Source organism: Siniperca chuatsi, linkage group LG4, assembly GCF_020085105.1.
Source record: "Siniperca chuatsi isolate FFG_IHB_CAS linkage group LG4, ASM2008510v1, whole genome shotgun sequence".
Taxonomy (NCBI): domain Eukaryota; kingdom Metazoa; phylum Chordata; class Actinopteri; order Centrarchiformes; family Sinipercidae; genus Siniperca; species Siniperca chuatsi.
Genome location: NC_058045.1, coordinates 15,363,340 through 15,387,703, shown reverse-complemented (window position 1 = coordinate 15,387,703; position 24,364 = coordinate 15,363,340). Strand labels below are relative to the sequence as shown.

The 24,364-nt window shown below is 41.0% G+C and overlaps 2 protein-coding genes across 5 annotated transcripts; one reads left to right on the top strand and one right to left on the bottom strand.

Moving 5' to 3' along the window:
• The first annotated feature begins 252 nt into the window (after positions 1-252).
• Positions 253-3,301, top strand: nudt7 (nudix (nucleoside diphosphate linked moiety X)-type motif 7). Of its 3 annotated transcripts, XM_044192928.1 has the most exons (5): positions 253-400; positions 802-987; positions 1,071-1,229; positions 1,331-1,402; positions 2,823-3,301. In XM_044192928.1, exons 2-5 carry the CDS (start codon positions 832-834, stop codon positions 2,874-2,876), a joined length of 441 nt encoding a protein of 146 aa, XP_044048863.1. In that variant the 5' UTR covers positions 253-400; positions 802-831; the 3' UTR covers positions 2,877-3,301. The 3 variants fall into 3 exon arrangements, with proteins under 3 accessions (XP_044048863.1, XP_044048861.1, XP_044048862.1); XM_044192926.1 differs by lacking the exon at positions 2,823-3,301 and having other exon boundaries at positions 1,331-1,919; XM_044192927.1 differs by lacking the exons at positions 253-400; positions 2,823-3,301 and adding an exon at positions 426-589 and having other exon boundaries at positions 1,331-1,919.
• On the bottom strand, positions 1,904-22,827 carry nfat5a (nuclear factor of activated T cells 5a). Of its 2 annotated transcripts, none has more exons than XM_044192917.1 (12): positions 22,467-22,827; positions 15,467-15,595; positions 12,403-13,033; positions 12,053-12,236; positions 10,926-11,116; positions 10,637-10,809; positions 10,240-10,374; positions 10,061-10,113; positions 9,780-9,912; positions 9,212-9,396; positions 6,961-9,124; positions 1,904-6,787 (listed from the first exon to the last, which is right to left on the bottom strand). In XM_044192917.1, exons 1-12 carry the CDS (start codon positions 22,537-22,539, stop codon positions 6,417-6,419), a joined length of 4,422 nt encoding a protein of 1,473 aa, XP_044048852.1. In that variant the 5' UTR covers positions 22,540-22,827; the 3' UTR covers positions 1,904-6,416. The 2 variants fall into 2 exon arrangements, with proteins under 2 accessions (XP_044048852.1, XP_044048853.1); XM_044192918.1 differs by lacking the exon at positions 22,467-22,827 and adding an exon at positions 13,582-13,644 and having other exon boundaries at positions 15,467-15,597.
• Positions 22,828-24,364: the final 1,537 nt, after the last annotated feature.

Sequence of the window (24,364 nt, the reverse complement as noted above, 5' to 3'; positions counted from 1 at the left end):
GTCCCTGTAGCTCAACAGCACCGGTGGCGGTCGTTGTTAACCCGGGCCCCGACCGATCCGGTATGGAAGTCATTTTCACGATTCGCATTTTTAATTTGGCATGTGTTTTACGTCGGATGCCCTTCCTGACACAACCCTCTGCATTTATCCAGACTTGGGACTGGCACACGAAGACACTGGCTTGTGCCCCCTTGCGGTTGCATTATATTATAAAGATATATACATATATCTCTAAACAGATAAATACGTCAAACTCGTCACTACGGTGCCTCGACAGCTAACTGGCTAATTGTGCGAACGCGGAAGCTCGTCGCCTACTGTGACGTCACATTATCGTTTTGGAGGTTTTGTTTTCATGAAACGGTAACCAAGCAGTCGTGTGAACAATTTTCGTTACCAGGTAAATAATGCAGGAAATCATACGAATACCACCTGACACATTTTCTCAACAGCGAGAGTGACATTTGTTATCCCAGTTACCATATATAACTAACATTAATATTAGCATTGTGCCTAAGCTTAGCTTATCGTTTCACCTTAATTTGTGAAGTACGTGGGACAGCTCCAGCCCTTTTACACTTCTTTTATGGTAAACTACAAACCAGTTGTTAATAGCCTTGATGTACTTACTGGTTAACAGAAATGAAATGACAGAACAGAATGAAACTATTTAAGACTGTCGGACCCGACAATCAGTATTTTTCACTTATAGGATATAGGCTGGCTTCCAATTTGTTTTGTTCGGACTTCTACTGTATATTAAATGTGCGTCTGTTTTTTTCGTATCTGTCCTCCACTTAGCTGTTTCTGATTTGAAACCGAGCAGCAACCATGCATATTAAAGAGGAGACGATATCCATTTTAAAGCAGTTTGACATTGGAAACAAGTTCTCCTATCTACCGGTGCTACCCAAAGCCTCAGTGCTGATCCCACTGTTTGTGAAGAATGGAGAGCTGCACACCTTGATGACCCTGCGTTCAAAAGAGGTAACCCGAATGGATGTCAATTGGGTGGTGGACTAATGCTGTCTCTACTATCTAACTTTTGACTGGCTTGTGTGTCTCTGTAGCTGAGGACCAGTGCTGGTGAGGTGTGTTTCCCTGGTGGGAAGAGAGACCCCAGTGATAGAGATGATGTGGACACAGCTTTGAGAGAGGCAGAGGAGGAGATAGGTCTACCACCTGATGATGTTCATGTGATCTGTAGACTGTTCCCTATCATCAATAAGGTAGGACAGTAAAAAATATTCTTTCCTTTCAGGGCATCAGCTGCTTTGGGTCCATCTCTTTGTCACACATCACCCTCTTTCATCTTCATCTCTGTTAACAGAGTGGTCTGTTGGTGACCCCGGTGGTTGGCTTCATAGATGAATCATTTTGCCCCTGTCCAAACCCAGCTGAGGTCAGTGCTGTGTTCACAGTCCCTCTAGACTTCTTCACCAGCGAAGAACACTACACTGCCTATGGTGCTGCTGAGATGGTGGGAACGTTGCACTTTTTTCATTTTGTGGACCCTGTCTCAGGAAGCCAGTATCAGATATGGGGCCTGACTGCCATGTTGGCCATACTGGTTGCTGCTCTTGCGCTCAGGAAAAAACCCAAATTTGATGTTGGTTTTGACTCTGAGGATCCGTTATCCTTCTTTCAACAGATTCTACATAGAAGAACGAGTAAACTATGACCAACTGTTTTCCAGATGCTAGTAATGCATTTGTGCCAATACAAAATACCTGAAGCCAGATTTGTTATGTGATTGCTGTGTATTAATTGTTTAGATAAGACTGCAATGTGGAACTTTACTTATATGTAATATTTGTTTGAAGAGATTAATATAAAAACCTTTCAGAACTGTTTACAACTAGCAAATCTAAAATTTACAGTGGGGAGAAAAGAAGCAAATAAAGACATTTAAATTTTTATTAATTCATTTAATGTAGCAGCAGGATTACAGATATAAACAGAAGATTATACAAATGTCCAGACCAAGGCAAAGTACATGTTAGTAATAGTTCAGATGTATGATAACACACTGGGGTTGACCTTTATCCCGACTGCAGGGTCATAAGGCTAGATACTAAAGCTCAAGCTACACAGAACGGATACAACAGAACTGTTGGAGAATGTGAAATAGAAAGCGAACTAGGAAAAGTGAGCAAACTGATTACACACAAGATACAGCTCACACTATTGGCAATTAACAGTTAATTCATCATGGTTGCTCCTTTTGATCAAGCATTTCACAGCAACAATAGTAATGTTGACAAGCACATCAACACAAGAAAGCTCTCCATTAAACAATCTCCATTGTCACGTCCCTTTTACCTCACGTGTACAAATCTCATGAGGCATGAACATTTTTTTTAACGGAAAATAACAACAAACAAGTTGACAATTCACTGGTGAAGCTGCACAACATTATGTGGAGAATACTACTGATATCTTGCAATGGATTTCCAAAGACAAAATGTTAAAACTAAAATATTATCGGTTTTGGGCTATGGTTATGTTTGTGTTTAGAACTAAAGATTCAATCACTGAAAAGTGTCCTAATGTTAAACAGTCCTAGAAAATAAAAAGGACAAAGAGCCAAATAGCACAAAAGGAACACCAATAAACACAGCAGAGAAACGGTTAAGTTATCAAGGCACACAAAGTTCTGTTGAAAGCATCACAATTGAAATTCAAGATACCCCTGCAGTATATTTCACATTTAAATATACATGGATATTCATTTACATGACTGAAGGACAAAACCGATAGTGTACAGATTTGTGTGCTATCTTCACCACGATTAAATTCATGTTTCACATGGTTTTTTTCAGGTGGAAGTGGCTAATCGAAGAGTCAGACTGAGCATCCTGGATTGCTCAAAATGAAACGACTGGACGTGAAAACATGAAATTACACCACAATCCACGACAAAACAATCTGACAAATGTACAGTGATACAAATGACAGTTTGTTGCCACCCCACCCATCCCCTCTACCTCAAAATATATGTTCTCTAAAATTGTAATTGGTCCGATGTTAGATGTAGAGCAAACTCCCTGTCCACACCATGAGGTAAAATTTACATTCATGAAACTGAAGTCACAGGTTGGCTTTCTGTGTTGGTATGGCTTCAAGAAGAATTACTGTTCCGCACTTCTTCCGCAACATCGTGTGCTCTTAAACTCCCCCACCCAAGAGGAATGGAATGCTTGGAAACATCACTACTGTGCTGTAACCTGATCTACAGTTAATGGATGAGTCAAAGTGCCATTTGAGATGCATGACATTAAAAGACAAAAAGAAACAACAAAACTAAACTAAAAAAACAAACACACAAGAAACCTAGCCATGTATTATGTTATACAGGTTGGGTAAAGTCAATGTTAAAACAGTAGAATTAAGTTCTAACATATTTGCTTGACGTCCACTTAATAACATTTCTAATTTCAGTCATACACTTCACAATAAACCAGCGCTTCATTTCAGGAAAACATACCAGCAATGATATTCTGTGCTATGAGCTTAACCCGAAAGTTTAGTTTTACAAAAATATTCTACATTTTGATACATGGATACAAAATTCTAAAAAAGATAAGTTACTTTAAAATGGATCACTAACAGCTGCAGGACAAAATAGTATGACTATGAAAATGTAAACAAATGCATATGTGAGCAATGCTATTCTAACATTTGAATTATTTTCAAAAATTGGCTTTTTGATAATGCCAAATTGGCTACTGTTGTAGATATGGAAAGTACAGCAGTGTTATTTTGCATCAAAGAAATAGAATAATGTAATGAGAAATGTAAAGTATCAAATTGGTGGAAATGTTAATGAGAGATGATCCATGAAACAAAGTACCTTTACATATCTTTTATAAATCTTGTACTTAAAATAAAACATGCTGAATTGCTATCCATGTAAGAGCTGCATAATTTAAATGAGTAAACATAATGAGAGCGTTTACAAGGACGAGCATGAGACAAGATGATGGCGAGTCACAACAGGAGCTTTGGTATGCCTGGATGCACTCCAGTCTGACCCCACAACAGCAGCCAGCTCTCTAGACTGAACTCTGCTTCAAAACTAACAATTAATGTCAGTGCTATTGATGTAAATATAAACTGTTGTGTACTAACATCACATTAGAAGTGCACATCACTCCTGCACATAGCACCATAGATAGAATCAAAATGGCGGCCTCTATGTAACAGAGATTTCATTTACCAGTGAGCCCCCTGTTCACAACACAAGGGACGGGTACTGGATGCCAACTTCACATGGCGCCAGCCTGCACACGGTACCAACACTGAGACAAAAACTTAAATATTTAATACAACACAAGGTAAAACAGTCTCAAGTGACAGATTGAACAGTAAATAGTACAAATAGCAATAAGATGAAAATCCTTCATTTCAATGCACAAACTAAATGAATCAGTATTTTAGGTTGTTTGTAAAACACAAAGGCCTACTTACCACTCCAACACTGAAAAATGACAATGCTTTTGTGGGAATGGCTGTTTTTTTTTTTTTTTTTGACAGACTTGACCGGACCACTGAGACTGAATACAAAGAGGAATTCAACAGTGAGCAGACATTCTATACAAAGTTGTCCTAGACCTCAAAAATATTCATGAGAAAATGTAAAAATGCTTGGTTAAGATGTATTTACCTTTACAAAGACAACTGCTTTATGTTTTTTTCAGTTTTTCTTGTTTTTTAACTGGACATTTCCAGTACAAATTCAGCTGGGTCAGTAGAGAGCTGTGGACGAATATAAGGATTAGCTAGAGGTTATAAAGTGCTTGAGATAAAATGTTTATAAAACCACACAACACTCCATTTTCACGAGTGGAAAGTTTCTTTCTATCCACATCAAATTGGTAAAGGTTACCAACTTATTCAAAACAAAAAGATACACACACTATATAGTCTTACAATTTCACCAAGAAAGCTTCTGCAAACCCAGTGATGAGGCCTAAATGTGTGAAAACACTGGGAGATGCTGAAATGAAAGGCCAAGTCACATTATTCACCAGGTTGAATCTCATTTGCAAGTGTTTAAAGGTGGGGTATGCGATTCTAATCCAATACACGTCTTTTTGTCAAATTCAGCGAATATCTCCTCACTGTCCGCTCAGTGTGCGCTGAAAATAAAACTGTTATTGTGATGTTAGCATTAGCAGCAGGAGAGTTGTGAGTATCGCTGGCTGGAGCTGGTTTGCCGGCTCTGGGAAAAGTGTCGTCCTGTCTGGATGTTAGCTTCGCAGCAATTGTAGCGACAGTTTGCTAACCCACAAACTAGCTAACGTTAAGACATATTGGATTTCTCCAGAATCGCATATCCCACCTTTAATAGTCCTTCCACTTTCTGAACATGGGGGAAACCCCTGCAATACCAGAATGTATTGATACCCATTTTGGTGAGTGAGTTAATTTCGTTTTTGTGGAGTTGACATCAATATTTAACTCTCCTCCTCCTGATAGTCTGCTCAGGTGCATACTCCAGCCATGCCAGCAAATATGATGGAGGCAAAACATTCTACAAATGTACTTAATTTAATAGTTTTTACTCTTAGAGTAAATTTTAGTCAAATTGTTGACATATGCAAACACAAGGTTTAATTAATTGTAAAAAAAAAAAAAAAAAAAAAAAAATGACGTTATCCATGGCAAAAGAAGTTTAAATTGAGTGGTTGTGATATAATTATTTTATGTCAGGTAATCTGCCCCCATTTCCACTGTCACTCCAGAACAGACTAAAACACATCTCACAGACTGCCTCTCAGAGTGAAGGCTTGGAGTTTATACACTCACAAAATGAGATTCAGCCTATATCTGACACTTATGTGCAATCTGATATTCACTCCATGGCTAGCTGTTTTATCTACTTTGCCTACTCTTACAGACACATCTCTGTCATATTACTATTCCCCTGTTTCCCTGTCACTGACATTCTTTATCCCTTTCCAGTTTTTCCACCAAACCTGGTAGGTTCATCATCATCATCATCTCCTCCTCCTCCTCTTAGGCTCACATTATTAAAACACAAACAAAACACTGCATTTCTGAGACTGATGGATAAAGCAGTTATTACAGGCCTCTCTGATCCTGCAAGAGGGGTAATAACAAGGCGGATTCATCAATTCAAGGACAATGGATGTATGAAAGCTATAAGTAATTATAAATATTCCATAAAAACAAGGAGTTACATGATCTTATAATGGGGGGGGGTTGTTTTTTTTTTTTGTTTTTTTTGTTTTTTTTGGTAAAAGGGGCATTTAATTCTTAAATATTTTAAATTTTCTAAGTTTTGTGGCATGAGCACAAAACACCACCATTCTGTTTGTTAATGTAAGGATGTATAACTCTCTGCTACATATCACTCAATTTCCTTAGTGCCCATACGGTCCAAACATTTATCACTGTTTCTGTAGACTTTCCAGTAGGTCCTCAATTTTATCCATGTTGGACGATGCAGATATTGATGCCTGCAATTGATTCTGTAAGCTGCTCTGTATCTGTGTCTGTAGATTGGTCTGCATTGGAGTTGGCAGGCTTGTTTCTATGGCTGCCTGTAAACTGGACTGCAGAGCTGTTTGTGTGTTTGTCTGCATTGCATTCTGTAGGCTGGTCTGCATTTGTGCCTGAAGGGTGTTCTGTAAGCTGCTGTGCATGGTGGCTGGCATCGAGGAGGCAGCTTGGTCCAACAGAGGTTGCATGTGACTGGAGTTCTGGGGCTGGCTCTGAGCTGGCAGGGTGGGTCCGGAGGAATTGAGCAGCTGGGGCGAGTCTGGGAGGAAGAGAAAATGGAAATAATCACTATAATCAAACAGTAGGTAAACATATTGGCACTGACATTGGAGCAACTCAGGAAGCATTTGGGTATGTCAATGGGTAGAGTACACAGGTACTTCACTCTGATTTGCTGTACTTAAGAGGTGGAGAAGACCAAAATCATCTTACCATTCTGGATACCAAACACAAACAGGTTGGCCTGTCCTTGTGGAGCCACATTCCCACCCACAGCTGTCTGGAAAAGCTGCTCTGGGGGCTGCTGGCCAGGGTTGGCTACCACACCCACACCACCCTGTACCACAAAGATGGTTGCGCCAGGGGCTGGAGCCTGGTTGTTCAGCTCCTGTGAGCCAATAGTGCTCTGCAGGCTGGATAGCGATGTCTGTGGCAAGAACAGCTCCACGGGTTGACTGCTCTGGATAGTGCTGGAACTTGGCCCCACTTGCATTGGCTGCTGTTCCTGGAACAGGCTCTGCTGTTGGTTCTCAGTGGATGTTGAGTTGCTGCCTGAGGAGCTCTGGTCTTGGAAGGACATGGGCTCTGCTGGGTCTGGCTGGGAGATTCCAACGCTAATGCTCCCCATAGGAGAAGCGCCTTGGGTCTGGGTACTGAAGAGAAGAGTTGGGGGAATAGCCTGGGGGTTTAGATCTGTGGTGCAGAGGAGCAGACCTGTCTGCTGGGGTTGGGAAAGCTGGTTCTGGGGGACAGGGTTAGCCTGTGAGTGGTTTGGGATACTTTGGAACAAGGAGCCCTGCTGGCCCATTGGAAGCTGTGGTGGCTGTTGTTGGTTCTGCTGTGGAGACTGCTGCTGCTCCATGGGGGTGCTCTGTTGCTGCATTTGGGAAAGCTGAGCTTGGGGTTGGTTCTGAAACATTGCAACAGACTGGGGCTGGCTGTTAGATGTCTCCATGGATGAGATGAATGCCAGCTGCTGCTGTTGCTGTTGTTGGGGCTGAGGGTTTGGGGACAGGTATAGGGTTGACCCTGTGGACTGCTGCTCTGAGTTGAGACTGCCACTAGTCAGAACAGTCAGAGTATTCTGGAGCAGGGCAGCCTGGACCTGCTGTTGGGAGCCCTGGGTCTCAGCCAGGGGCCTGGGCGATTGGAAGAGCTGTTGTGGTGGAGATGTATGAGATGGAGGCTGTGTTGGGAAGCTGGTCTGAATGGTGAGCAGATCTCCAGCCTGTTGAAGGAGGGACACTGGCTGCTGTACTTGGGGGGAGGAATGGATCTGGGGCTGAAGCAACTCAGCCTGAAGGTGCTGCTGTAAATTCTCCAAGACCTGCTGCTCTTGCAGTTGTTGTTGCTGTTGTAAGTTGCTCAACGCTTGATTTTGCTGCTGCTGTTGCTGCTGTTGTAGCTGATGTTGTTGTAAATTGGTAAGTATTTGATTTTGTTGTTGCTGATCCTGAAGTTGGAGGTTGTTAAGGACTTGCTGTTGCTGATTTTGTTGCAACTGTTGTTGTTGCTGTTGAATATTCTCCATGATTTGCTGCTGCTGCTGCAGTTGCTGTTGGTCTTGTGGCTGTAATATAAGTTGTTGTTGGATCTGCATGTTGCCAAGAACTTGCTGCTGTTGCTGCTGTAAGTGTTGCTGCTGTTGTTGATGCTGAAGGTTACCAAGGATTTGCTGTTGTTGCTGCAGTTGTTGATGCTGTTGAAACTGTTGCTGTATCTGTTGTTGTTGTTGTTGTTGTTGTTGCTGCTGCTGTTGTATCTGTAGCTGTTGCTGTGTCGATAGTGAATTATCTGTGGTTCCCAATCTAAGGCTATTCATGTTCTCCTGGACGTGCTGCTGAAGGGAGTCTGCAGAGGGCGTGGGGCTGTACAGCACAGAGTTCAGCTGCTGCTGGGCTACAGCCGCCTCCAACACCTGCTGGAGCGTGGTGTTACCTCCAGCCTGTAGCTCCCTTACTGCCCTCTCCAGCTGGGCCACCCCTTCCTGGGGGAACAGGGGAACCTGTGAGTGTTGTGGCTGGGGCTGAGAGGGAGTTGCTATCTGGGGCATGGCCACGACTACGACCCCTCCACTATTATTGGAACTCTCAGGAGGCAGGCTGTCCTGAGGGTCTCTGAGGAATTGCTGAGGGACTTCTGGTGTCACAGGGGGGATTGTAGTATCTCCCGACACTGGAAAGGAGGTTGTGGGGGAAATGTCTTGCTTTTGTATGGTGCTGAGAGACTCTAGGCTAGGAAAGACAGGTGGTGCCTGGGGAAGCTCCACATCTTCAGGTTGTAGGGGCATTGGGCTCTGAAAGGATTCTCCACCTGGATGAGGACTAGAGCTGAGCTCCAGAGTCTGCTGTACTGAGACTAGAGGGTCAGGGGATGGCTAAGAAAACAGGGGAAACAAAAAATGTTAACCAACTAAAATTCTGAAATTTTGATTCTGCTTTCTTGAGAATGAATGGTATCTTACCTTAAAGACATCTGTGGGTGGTGGATTGCTAGACACTTCCATTGGTGTGTCCTCTTGCCGTTTGGAAGGCTGACCAGAGCAGTCAGTTCGCTCAGAAGATATCGATTTTATCTGGCCATCAAATATACACGTCTTGACCAGGGAGGGTCCCTCTGTTTTTACTGTCTGGATATTTGAGTTATCAGCTGGGGGTAAGATTGGAAACACAGGATTAATTTTGTGCCTTTGATTTGAAGTCTATACCTTGTACTTCACAGATTATCAACCTATAATGGTGTATTGTGATGCAAGATTCTGTGAATTCTGGCATTTCAGCATTTAAATGCATCTGCTGTAACTGAAAAAAAGTCAAGTCATTTATACAGCCAATGCAGGTAGCATTTTTCCTCATAATAATACGATCACAGTATCTTCAAAATGGGATTACCATATTAGCCATAATCATAAAGCCCCATCTACACATCTTACAACATTGCCTATAAGAGGCCTCCAATTCCAAAGAGAATATCCCCATGTGGACTGAAAATTATGACCTAGGTGACCTCTGTGCTTGAGCTAGTGGCTGTACCTGAGTCTGGAGTGTAGGTAAAGGGCTGGGCGTCATGTGATCTACCAGCATTGGTCATCACCAAAATTCCTACAGAAACTGGAGAAGTGATTGACTGGTTGTGGAACGGAGGGACTGTCACTATCAAATGGTTCTGGAAAACAGAGATCCAAAAGGGCAATCACATTTTTAAGTAAAATCTCATGAAGAGTTTGGTCAATGAAAGCAGGCAGGTTTGACATGGCAGCTTATATTATTCAAGGAGAAACAAAAAAAGATATATATCATTCAGTTGCATTTACCTGATGGAAAAGGTCCATGTCAATCTTTGCCTCAGCTTGCCAGGAATTATCATCTACAAATAAAACAACAAATATTTTTTTTATTCTTCTATCCATCAGAGGTTTACATGCAGAAACCCATATCTACACAAATTACATAACTAAGGACAACACTGTCACCACAAAGCTGGCTACAGCACCTGCAATGTTCTCCTGAAAAATAACTTTGGTTCCTTTGAGGAAGTTCTTTCCGATAATAAAAACTTCATCTCCTCCTCTCACTGAGCAGCTGTGAAGACTCTTCTTCAGGATCTCTGGCACTCCTGCTGGCTGGGCTGGAGAATGACAGAGGAGTCAAAGAATCAACATTCACATGATATCTGGGCTAGTGTTTGCCAGAGGGCATGTGCAAGACTCTGAAACAAAAAGAAAGAAAGTTCTAAGGCCATCATCCTAAATGCTACGTTTGACGAAAGCCAAAGACCAGACATCACTGGAAACACACCATTCCCAAGCATTTAGCCTCATGAAGCCTGGTGGTGGCAGTTACTTTTGTAGCTTTAGCATGGTGTTGACTGTTATGCCTGAACTACTCACTGCAGAGGATGGGTGATGAGGGGACCTGTAGAGTAAGGACTGATCCATCAGGTTGGGGGATGCTCACTCTGAAGGCCAGCCTGGCACGCGTGCTCTTCTTCTTGGACCCTGCCACACCAATACGGGCCTCCACATCTGCATTACGCAGCTTCAAAATTCCTACACAGTCCACCCTGTAGAAACAACACAGGATGGGGAGTACATGACAAGCACACTATGTACTTCTTAAACATCAACACTGTTTAAATATGAACTGATCCCGAATTATCCACAAAAAATAACCCCTTACGCGAGTGTCATGTCACTGCTGGGCTCCAGAGGGATCTCAATAACAGTGGTGCCCTCTATGTCCACCTCCTTGCAGGCAGTGGTGTTGCGTCCTGTCACTCTGCATGCCTGGTAGAAACCGTGAGGCTTCACTCTGCCTGCATCATTCGCTACAAACACCTGAAGCACAACTGGTTCAGTCACACCCTCCAGCTGGGGAAAAAAATAAAATAAAATAAGGAAAATGTGTAAATATCCTTGACCTTCACTAATAATAGAAAACATAACACTATTAAAGAATAAAGCTGTTCTAAGCCCAAAGCACACTGGTCATGGAGTAATTGCAAAATACAAAAGCATCCATGTTAAGCAACGGGAGTGCACACAAAAACCATGCATACTGAAAAGTGCAATGTAATGTGTGGATGCTTGCCAGGGTTGCCAGAAAGAGTCAGATCTATTTTCTCATCTTTCTCTGTGCATGGATATCACAAAAATATACAAGGGAAATACACTGCAGATGGGAAATTTTCAATTATATCACAAAAGAGAAAAAAAAAATGAATTTGTTCAATAATAAACTTTCTAGCAACCTTACTGTTGTTATCATACATGTGCATTGATGAATTTCAGGGTTGTTTTGTTGAGTGCTTCATACTTTACACACAATAACAACTGGGAGCTGCTCAACATAGCCACAGTTTTATCTGTTGGCCACTAAGCAGCCCCAGTGGAGCAGAAAAGGGTTAAGTGCCTTATTAATGAATGAAGGGCAGGCACGATTCCTTCTCTTTGCTGCCGATTTATCAGTAACAGGTAGAGTTTCTATAGGATGATCTGATTTTCAACTGTTTGCCCTCTGAAAATTGGGTCTGTTGTTGATTTGTCAAAAAACTATGTACCATGCAGAATATACTAGGTTACCCATTATAAAATAAAGCATTTGAAATAGCTCAAAACAAACATGTGCTCATGGGTATTGGTTAATGAGTGAATGCTTTTGATGTGTCTGAACTGGCATAAGCATTCTCTTGTGGCGCGCAGCACTCCACACTCCTGTCCTGTGTATTTATGGCCTTATTTAGTCAGCTCCAACTGGTGTTAATATTTGTCTTCGTCAGGAAGCAGCCGTGGTATTCTGCGTCAAACCTTGACAGTGGGGAATCCCTGCTGTGTGCGGTCTTTGACAGAACCTCTGCTGCCCTCGGTCAGATAGCGAGCTCTGTGCTGGGTCTCTGGCTGCACCAGGATCTTTAGCTCCTTCCCATCACTCTTCAGTGGGAACTGAGCAGACAGTGACCCACCCTTCACTGCAGTCCCTGACTCAAGAGAGCTGCAAGGCAACAAAAATCACATGATGACATTTATATGACTTTCAGAAATTCAATTACCCTAGATGAAACTAAATTAAATGAGCTTTACTGTATTCCTACAGAGGGACAGAGGTACTCTGAGTTAAAATGCTGACAGAATACACATTTGGACAAGGGACACCCCACCTGGCCATGGCACTGGTCTTGTCTGTGCCCAGCTGGGATAGGACAAAGTGAGGGGCCTTGGCGCTGTCAGCATCAAACACATCCATGCTGTCTTCTGGAGGAGCAGGCTTAGGGCCAGGCCGCTGGCGAGGGGTGCGTTTTCTAGACTTGCGTGGCACCTCTGTGTTGTCATTGTAGGAGACAGAGCTGATCAAGCTGAAGTTGGAGACGGAGTCATCAGCCCACATGCTGCTGCTATGCTCTGAGTCTGGACCTGGTGGACCAGATATGGTAGGCTCCTCTTGGCAAGACATCTGGCTGTCGTCAAATAGGTCCTCAGGTGGCGGGGATATACTCAACACAGGCCTCCGTTTGGATGGGGTGCTCTGTGGCTGCTGGACTCCTAGCCCTGACAACACTCCTGCCACTATGTCTCCTGTTGCAGTGTTTGCTCCGCTGTTGCCTCTGCTGGGGGTAGATACAGCACCCTCCATACCTTGCATCTCTGAATCTCCAGCTCCATCCCCTCCGCTGGAGTGGAGATGCTGGGGAACCTTGAGATGGTCTGAGGGTGAGGTAGAGGGGCCAGTGGATAGGACTCCCATGGCCAGGGAGGAAGAGGCAGAGGGGCTGGAGGTGGAAGAGGTGGCATCTGTAGTAGTATATACAGATAAATAAGTTAGTACAGATGTTCAGCACAAAGCAGGCTAGCAGTCCCATTCAAGCAGCTGAATTTGTGCATGATTTGTATTGATTTCCCCTCTTCCCAACTATAATTTCAACAGACTGTTGTGGGTTATATGCTCTCACTGTGCATGCGAGAGCTGTCAAGCATTTGTCAAATATTCTGAAGTTAAAGTTGAGAAGGGTACTATAGGTCCCACAATGTTTTGATTCCTACAAAACCGTTCTCAATTAAAATCAATGTGACAAAACTGACATGCTTTGTTTACAAAAACAAAAGCAAGCTACAACTTGTTACATACACATTGCCAGAAAGAAACATGACAAAATCTGGTCAAACTTTCTTGTACAGCCAAATTTGCAAGCTGGTAATGTGGCGCCAAATTAAATTTGCCAGGGTTACAGTACAGTTTGTGCAATGTGCATTCAGTAGTAAACAGTAGTTTGCGCATGCCAATTGGAAGATTTGGTTGGGACTGAGCGTAGCCATGGAGACAGAATAAACAAGCCTCTGACCTATGGAGCAGTGAACTGCAGACCATTTTATATGCAGACACTCCCTGCCTCAGAGGGAACTTCCTGCAATAAAAACGAGACAGCCAATGAGCAACAAGAGAGCTGATCATTCAAGATTCAACTTCTGTCAATCAGTAAATTGGATGAGTTAATACACTGAAGGAAGGAGTAACTTTCTAAGTTGATCATTTATTGACAGTTTGAAGCACGTGTATTTGGTTAATGATGACCAGAAGGACATTACAGTAGTCATGCTTTTGATCAGCATTGCTTAGGGCCAGCTAAGTCAGACAGGATAGTTAAAAGGTAGCGTTAACAAAAGCGCTCTCTCCAACATGACTGTTCAGAATCAGAATCAGAAATACTTTATTGATCCCAGAGGGGGAAACTCTTTCAGTTAGTTAGACCAGTTAGTTTGCTCTCTAGATGAAATTCATGACTAAAATCCTTCACAGTTATAGCTGAAGTTGGCTGCCCTGAACCATGATCCAAGATCAGACCATATTCCTTTGGTTTGATAAATGATATTTAAAGACAGTCCATCGATTGCTAGGGGCAACTTCACTGTTTCATAGAGACAGAACCTTCATAATCACTGAAAATGTCAGCTGCTTTGAAACCTAAATAAATTTTCAGATGACCTACTGTTGTGTGTAAAAAAAGTATGTGTGAATGACAAATGTGCATAGGCTGTTTCTGCTTTAGGCACTTGTTAAGGTATTTAAAAACAAAACCTAACTGTACTGACACATTGAGAGAGATGCGCTAATTCAAATGTGCTAATACACAGACTCTGGAACACAATATACAGTAATGTCATAACATGAGGGATGTCTGAGATGACTGCTTAAGCCAGTAAGGACAGTATCTGGATCAGCAGTACTGGTTATGATGCACCTAAATATATTCTTAACTGCCTAAAAAGCAGAGTGAAAATAAAAAAGCATTAAGCACAAGCATCACAGGGAAAAGTGCTACTGAAAAAATGAGTGAAATGACAAAGAACAAGCTTTGTTAGCATGCTGTTAATGCAAACTCAACATTTATTTGAGCTGTTATTCAGAGTAAAGCTTTCCAGGAAAAGAGGAGTGTGTATGAGTTTCATTACATACTAGCCATTGAAAAAGGCACTGCCTTATAGGTTAGTTAAATATTAACTAAGTTTAGAAATTGGTCTAAAACAATATTCAGCGACTTTTAAACATCTCTCTTTTCAGTCAATCAGTTTTATAAAGTGAACTGGTTAGGTGAAAAGCTGCAGTTGCAGTTTGGGTGAATATCAAAGCCCCAACACACAGCGTCAAGGTAAGCAATGCCTCTTCCCATGCTGTTGCTAGGATTACAAGAGAGGATGTTTGTCACACAAACATCTAAAGTATCTAACAGGGTCACCTAACACAGACAATGTCAAACAAGCTAACAGGCAGGACTAACCGAAACAATGACACACCAGATATTCACTAACTGGCGGTTTCTTTAATACAACACAATAATGGAAAAAATGGCAATCTTAAAATATATTTAAATACAGCCTGAGTCCAACTGTAAAAAAGCTTTAACACTGTCCCCACCCGTCAATTGTTACCACCGTAGCTTTTGTGGCACCAGCGAAACCCCTGATATACGCAAATGAAATCTATTAGGACTGTGGCTTGTCATGCCAGTAGTAAGACCTTTTGCTGAAATATAAATACTATGCTACCCCATATAATCTCAAAAAGTCAGAATTCTTAACTGTCTCAGAAACTGGTGAAAGGGTGAAGTTGCCCCCAGATACTTATACAAGGCCATATTCATTTCTTCACCCCTACTGTCTTGGGGAATAGATTGGCAAGGGGAAACTGATCTCAGATCATGGTTTTCATAAACTAAGCAGGTAGCTCACCTGAGGCCAAGGCTGCAGAGGGGGGAGGTCCCGCCTCTCCCCCACTCTTTTGACTCATGGTGGGTGGGTCTGTCTGGGTGGACGGTGGCTGGAGCTGGAGCTCTTTAGGGAGGAGGTCATATACCGACTCTGTCATAAAGGATGAGCAGGAGAAAAGAAATTAGGTTCTGAAAAAAATGAATCAGATTATTGTTTAAGACAGGACCAAGTAACTAGAAAAGGTTGTCCACTTGGCACAAGTGGACATTTTCTGAAAGCCTGTTCAGAAATGGAGCCCACTGAAATGAATAACCTTTATGGTAAAATTACTCATAATTTTTAAAAAGACAGAACAGTATCTGCTTCTACTGTCAGTTAACTTGAGATGTTGTTCTTACAAGTTAAACCCCTTGAACACCAAGCATACATTATTATGAACTAACTTCCCATGTCGAACATAGGACCTCAAGGGTTCCATACCAGACAGCCATTATCTTGGCCAATGCAGAATTGCCTTAAGATGCAGTACCACTAATGACAGCCATATGCAGGCTCCAAAAATGTTCAGACTGTGCTGAGCTAAATTCAAAAAGACCCAACTTCTCTTTTGAAATACAATCGGTGTATTAAAATGTAATGGTGCCAATAGTTAATTTCACTTGTTCTAATCTAATCCTGGTGGTAATAACAAAACTACTACTGTATCTCACTCAAGTTGGTTGTTGTTTCTTTGTTCCCTTTTCAAAAAATTAATGAAAGCAATCCTGGGATGGGACTGAAAGCAAAACTGGGTCTCATGATCAACTTTCTTCCCACAAAAACTTCTGCAGTCAAAACTAACACGACACATGCTATCTTGTGATCATCTAAATTAACATCCCATGGGGTTTAGTGTAATAAGACCCATGGAGACATTCCTTGATATTTGATGGTAAGAAGATTCCTAGTAGACTATAATCAACCACATTTGATGGCAGATAAACACGATTAGGTAGTTTGGTTGCTAAGAAACAGGGACCCATTAACACCCTGACATGGATATTTCAGCTGTGGATTGGCGGCACCCAGCATGTGTAGTAGTCGACTGACACTCAGATATGACTTAGCATCAGCAGAATGTTGAAACTGACAAGACACATGATCTCGCACTTCTGTGACGTCAGCGATGCTGTCGAGCGAGTGACAACACAAAGTCACCACAGCTCACACAAAGAACTACACAGTGCTCTGGTTCACACAGACAGGCAAAACGTAAAGCACTCAGATGGAGGCCAACTCTATTGCTTATCCGGAGCTAATCTGTCTTTAAGGGATAGTTCCCTCAAAAAAACTTGTTTATCCATCCAAAGGGCTTGGAGATATAGCCTGCAGCAAACATTATTATAGCAGAATGACATTAGGTTTTTTGGTGCTCCAAGTGCCAAAACAATCCATTTGAAAACTCATCAGCAATGTTTCTTTCCATACATTGCTGATGAGTTCCAACATAGAAAGAGTTGGGCTAATTCACAGATCTTGTTGTGAACAGTGTCCTGTGCAGGTAGAAAAGTAAAAAGTGGCCCTCAGTGACACAGCTCATAGTAACATCTGTAGACTTTTGTCTAAACCACTTCATTTTGAGTGAACCGTCCCTTTAAACCAGACAAACCATAACAGTGTATTTACACAACTTTTAAAATAGAATGCCAAAGGTCTCCATAAACCTATGGATCCTGGACAAAAGCCAAATAATAAACTTTAATGTGGTCTTGAAGCAAATATAGGAGTGTGCATGATCCTCATGATAACCCTCCATCTGTGTCCGTTGTGCTTTGTTCATGGTGCGAAGAGAGAGTCTTTGTGCATGAATGTATTACAGATGGACTGGCAACCCGACATGACCTCAGTCTTGACTATTAGCCCTTTTACACAGGAGATGTATGTATGATGTGAGTCTACTGGATGTGTGTTCAACCTGCCTGGAACCCATTCATATGCAAGAAGAGCATTCACAGGATGGGAATCATTGGTCAGTTTTTAAATGCAGTTCTAATATGAATAAACACTATTTTTTTTTTTTTATTTTTTTTTTTTTTAATAATCAAAATGGGATGTGATGGGACAGGAGTATTTTTGTGGCCGTGGGATGGAACAGGAGTGAAAATCCACTCCTGTGTCACCCTCTAGTTGGGAGGAGGGTCACAAAGCCAGGTTGGATGACGTGCATTGACCAGATCAAAATGAGTCAACACCGGTATAAAAATATGAAATCCACAAGAACAAGTCAAACAGAAATAATAAATATCCTCTGGTAAAGTGATCTATGGTCAGCCAAGAATGTAAAAAGATGATTGTTTTTACATATTAACAGTTGTTATAAGTTTTCGTTCAGACATGTAAACTGTAAATTAGTTTATTTCAGCCATTGTTTTTCCATGGGTTTTGTATCAGGACACATATTATTTATAAATATAATGTAGCAAAGTCAGAAATAAACTTCATAGATAATATTTTCAAGTCAGTGGTGTAGGAGGTTCTTCAGACTGAAAATCAGGAAAATAATATTCAGAGCTAAAATACATACCTAAACATTTACTACAGTGCTGTTTAAGTGTACAGGATTTACTCCAAATGTTGTTTACTTCATAGTTTTAGTTTGTTTAAAACATTCTTAGCAATCCCATTGATGGGAAAAGTACCCAAATGAATGTAACAAGATCATGGGTATTTTATAGTGTTAATATGGGAAAATTAATTAAATAAATAAATAAAAAAACTCCCATGAAGCTTATCAACCATAAATGTCAATGACAGATGTCTGTGTTTGCCTGCCACACTAAGTTTAGTATAGTTACATATAATATTTAGTCTAAATCATCTTAAGGCTGATAATCAGTGCATGCACAAAATGATTAACATACACTGTTGCTAAATCATTCACGTTATTTGGGTATGTAAAAACATAGTCTGGATTTCATTCAGTATTTTGAATTTACTCAGGCGCCAGACGGCCAGGTGAGTGAACATTATGCAAAACAGCATTTGTATATACAAACTGCGGTGTGGCTTGTGGTGGTGGGAAATTAAAGAAAAATAATCAACATAGCTTGGTAACATTGTCTCCATTGTCTGATACTGATACCAGTCCAATACTTGAGTTTTGGTGTCAATATAAACACAACACTTTTGATAACATACTTTCCTGAGTATAAACATATTCCCCTACAAAGAACTCAAAGTCTCCAAAGCATGTGTTAACTGTTGTCAAACAGCTGTACATAGAATTGACAATAGTTACAACAGTACACAAGAAGAATCAGACTAACTGCTTGGTACTTGATGGTTTTTGCTATTCCATTCTACAGCCACATTACGTCTGGGACTCAGAAGGTGTTGAGCTTTGATACAAAGCTCTATTCATCAACATGAAAACATTTAACACTATCAAAGTCCCTTCATTTTCCATCTCTTATTTTGTGGACAGAATAAGGTGCTTCCTCTAGGCTACCACACATCCTTGCAATACCCGACAGATCGAACTCATCATATAATTTCTGGTTATCAGAGAAATGGCTCCTGTGAACCATCTTAATCAAACTGTTTGACTGACAGAGGAAAGCTTTAGATAATTACTTTACAAAAGAAAATACAAGGCCAGTCTTGACTCAGATAAACCTCCACTGAAAAAAAATAGAAATTTAACTTCCCACTGTTCCCAAATGAATACTGGACACTGGGAATGTTCAAGGAATGAATTTTGGTGTTAGTCTCTATTTGCTTTTATAGAAGTCAGATGACATCTGTACAAGTTTATGTGCACAGCTCTACAAGGTTGTCAGAATTTGCCCAAAAAAATAGGCTGCAACAACACACTACCCAGCCAGGGGGCAGACTGACTTTAACCTACACTTAAATTACCTCATCTCATAGTTATGCACTGCTCACATTACACATGCTTTAAAGGTTTTGCCAAATGGCTAGGCCACCAGTCCATTTTTATTCTTTGCAGCTGGCTTGGAACTAAGAAAGGGGATGACAGATGAATAGACAATTCATGAGGGCTATGTTTTTGTTGTAAATGAAAGAATATGCAGGACAAGAATGTATCTCAGTGCCCAATAATGGCTGCTTTAATTACACTCTTGAACACATAACTATATGCTCAAGCCAGAGTACAGACAAAAGAGCTACTCACTGCACTCAAACCACAAAGAATGCCATTTTTGGCTATTTACACCATCTCTGTTTACCTTGAAACTGATTTGATTCTCCATGGGCCTGCTTATGTAGATCAGATGAATAAACCAGATCAGTGGTTTTAACTTAAAATATAACCCATTACTACCATTTAAATATAGTTTACATTTCCCCCAAAAGATACAGTAATGCATGCCATACATAAGCTTTGTAGTAGTCAACCTAGCCTGAAATTAACCACTGTACTAGCTTACAAAAGGTGCAGTGAATAAACAAATGGACATGGATTTGTCAATAAAAGTTATGAGGCAGCACGCTTTTAAAGGATTATTTCCAGGGGGCACTTTCATTTCTTCTCATATGTCTCAGGTGGCTGACAGTAAACAGAGCCTAATGGATGCATGCACCAATATGAATACTCAAAATGAAATAACAATAAAAATGAACAAAAATAAACTCAGATTTACATACACATATTTACCACCATGAATTCTGGTCTTCACTTGGTTGTTCTCATCATGTACAAAAATCAATGACAGATAACAAATTGCTGTTCTGGAGCTGAGAAAATGAGCCTTAATGTCTCTTAAAGGATTGGCTCACCAACATTTTCTCACTTACCGCAAGAGGTATCGAGCCATACAGATGGTTTTGGTTTTATTTATCCAGTTTTTCCAGTTTTTGAAACATCCATCTCTTAGATTTCTAGAGATGGATTTTCTATCCATCTAAATGAAAACACTTGAAAAGGGGAGCAGGATAAGGATAAATATACAAGTTGTGTCATGCAAAGATAAAATATTTTTGCAATAAAACTAACATGCATAATCACAGTATGTTTCCACTTGAAGTTGGAGAAAAACAAATACTGATGGTGTCAAATAGATAACCCTTAAAGTAGCACACATTTTTTGCCCCTCATACCGAATATTTCGCAATGTTGGAAGATATGCTTGCTTTCGCTCACATGTAAAACTAGCCTCATTCTGAGTCAGCATATTGATATTAATGATTAAGTGGTCTGAAAATTCTTCTTTTTAAAAAAAAAAAAATATATATATATTGTTTAAGCCCCTTTGTTACCTACACTGAAACATAGTTAAAATTACTGTCATCTGTTTCAGTTAGTCAGTCAGAGTTGGAACACTATATACAAATCCTAGAGGTGCTTCCTAGAGTCAGGGTATGCAAATTGGGTCCCATGCACCTGCTAAAAGACCTAGCCCACAAATATTTATTATATATATATTAATATTTATTTTCCACTTTAAAGAGATCAGGGTTCAGTAGGTCACAGCTGAGGTTTTACATTTGTCTCATTTTGAGGCAGAAAAACCACACCAACTAAAAGGCGCAATGTATTCTGGCAGGCCAAAATTCAACTTGGCCAGCTGACCCTTCTCTCACTTACAGTCGGATGTACATGAGGTCTCCCACTAGATCGTTGATGAGCACACACCCAATTACTGAGATATAAATACACAGTCATGTGATACAGCGTGACCATATTGCAGGCTCAACTGAGCATTTCACAGTCACAGAGCAATGCTTTCTGCTAGCTAATGAGCACCCTATACATAGTAGCCACACAGATGTGGAACCAGCAGGTCCAACAGCAGGCAGGTGAAGATTGTATTGGGTATGAATGCTATTTGTTAACCACTAGCCACAAAAATGGGGACTACATCTAAGACCAGTAAAATAATAGAGGAAGCCCCGCGGTCCACCAGAGTCCTTGCAAAATGCATAAAGCCATGTGTCTCATGTTACCACTTTAAGAATAATACACAACAACACACAACATACAAGTCTTGCTCATGAATAAGCAATAGCATGATAGCTGCCAGTGTTGAGTAGCAGATTCAGACAGTGTCTTTACACACGAAGACACACTTGTTAACAGGAAGGAAATTAACCTACAGACAAAGTTCTGCTGATAGGCTGTACAAATGCACCAACTCAGCGGAGCACGGGGTTAACGTAGCAAGAGTTAACGGTCTAGTTTCCGAGATGATGTTTGCCTGATATCAGACAGAATTGTCAACTCGTTACACACCATTTCCACCAGAATCTGACAACTCGGTGGAGTGGGCGGATTCAAAGGTCTGGACCTAGGCAAATATGATGCAGCAACACCCTCCTAATAATAACATAACAGTTGGCTGACACGTGTCCAAAGCCTATTACAGAGAGAATACATGTTGGCAGCAGTGGCAGCACCCTTTATCCTGACAGGGTGAATGCCATGCCCTGCGCTTTGAAGTGTCAGTAACTGCATTTCTTCTGTGACACCAGTCAGAGAATGTGAGGAGGACAACACTGGCTCAATTCCACCCATAAAGCAAAACAACAGAGGGACGGTCACTCAACAAAACTAAACAACAACTACATGTTGTCCTTCCCTCGCGATATAAACATGCATGCACACACACACACCTCTGCAAAAAAAAAAAAAAAAAAAACACTGAACAATGTGGTGGCTGGAAAGCGACCTCACGTAGCTGTGGCTAGCAAATAGTATGTACCTAACATAGTGCTAGCCATCAGCCCACTAAATAATGGCAAATCTAATCACATCGATATGATCTCAGGTATCACTGTTATAATTAAACGAGCAACCTATGTGACCTGGAAGCCAACCAGCCAGGTAACGTTACTCGCAGATGGACAAGCCAAATGCAGCTAACTAACTAAGCTAGCTAGGTTGGCTAACAGCAGAAAAGAAGCTAACTACTGCTAGCTAGCAGCTTAACGTGAGCTATTGAGACATTCATATTGCTTCCGATTAAACCAGGACAAAACGGGTTAGTGTCGTCATAGTAACCTTTATTTAGTAAAATCTTACCTTTTGAGTATAGAGATTTGGGGGAATTGAGGTCGAGATCCGAGCTAAGGAGGGATATAAAATCAGAGGGCATCGCAGCGCTTCATCGAGGGGAGGGGAAGCGGACACTCTTTAGAAGAAACGAAGTCGGCAGGTTTTGGCCGATAAATATTGCGTTTTACAAGCGTAATGTTTTAATATACAGATTATAACATCGAAGCAATCTTGAGGCGACAAAAGCAAAACTTTCAATACCAAAAAAACGTTAACTACGTCTCACGTTAGTGTGTCTTTGCTGAGAGGAGACACATTTCGTGATACGTTGAGACGAACACACATTAACACACACACACACACACTTGCCTACAGTTGGTCGGCCCACCTTCTAGCCCCTCCCCTTTCTGCTGCCTATGGGCATGCGCGGTGGCCGGGTCGAGAATACAGTGGAGCTCCAATCATCATAGCGGGAAGTAATGTCATATAGTGTGTAACTTGTATCTACTTTATACGTTATACACCTTGGGTAGAGGGACCGATTGTGACACTTAAGTTGAATCAGTTTTAGTTACTTGGAAAGACACTCCTCCTAAGGTTCCCTGAATCTTGAATGTTTAGATAAGTCCTAGGTTATATTCTGTTCCACAGTCGATAACAGGTATCTTCTCATAGAAGGTTTCTGTCGTTGGGCTTTATGAAAAACTGAAACATACATATCCTGTCCGTATTCCAAGCCATATACTGTAGGTATCTACAGTGTATTGGCCAGTGGTGGAAAACGTATTCACATCCTGTACTTAAGTAAAAGCAGCAATACCACAATTTAAAAATACAAAATGACGCATTCAGTATCTTACTTGGGTAAAATTACAGCAAATTATACTTAGTATCAAAGTAAAAGTAAAGATTATGCAGCAGAATTACCTCTGTTGGTGTTACATTGTATAATATTTGATTATTATTACTGATTCTAATGTTATAGTTGGTGGAGGTAAAGCTAATTTGGATTACTTTTAGACTATTGGGTAATTCACTATATAACAATGCATCATATATTATAAGATCGTGATATGTTTTGTATGTAAAATATTAATCTGCAAAGTAACTAGTAACCATAGCTGTCAGATAAAAATGTACTGGAGTGAAAAGTAAAATATTTCCCTCTGAAATGTAGTGGAGTAGAATTATAAAGTAACATAAAATGGTAATACTCAAGCAAAGTACCTCCAAATTGTACTTAAGTACAGTACTTGCGTAAGTACAGAAGGCTACTTAGTATTTAAAATTTGAACACATTAAACACCTGGTTGCTTTAAATAATATGCAACTTTTTTGTTAGCATTACACAACGTCTCCCATTGAGTGTGAGAGTTTATCTGTGACCTTGGAAATGGTATTTTGACCAAAAAACATCTCAACTGAGTAAACTCTGTTGATGAAGGCTGTTTGATACAGCTGAAAGCTCAGGAAAAAGCTAGAAAGTGGACTATGAGTCGAGATTATTTTGTCAAAAAACATCTTCCATGTGCTGTGAAAAAGCTCCCTGTCGGACACACCATAACAGCTGAATGTGACAGGACCCTGTCTCACAGAAAGTTGTCAGGAGAGCACTGAACTGATGGAGTAGCTCAGCAGGTCACACAACTTCTGATTGCTGACATTTTTTCTTTGTAAGCAGTCGTGGTGGACAGAAATTGAATTTACTCTGTGCAAACCACAGAGCTATACAAACAGACTCACCAGTCTGTCCCATTGAGGATCCAAGCCTTGAGGTGCTGTCCCAGGTGGACTGTGTTTTGAACTGTTCACCTGTGGCAGAGGCTCCTCAAAACTGAGGGAAGGGCCAGGTTGATGCTTTCAGATCAGGTCTGTGTACTGTCATGCTATTAGGAAGTACCAGAATGAATATCACCTTCTCCTGT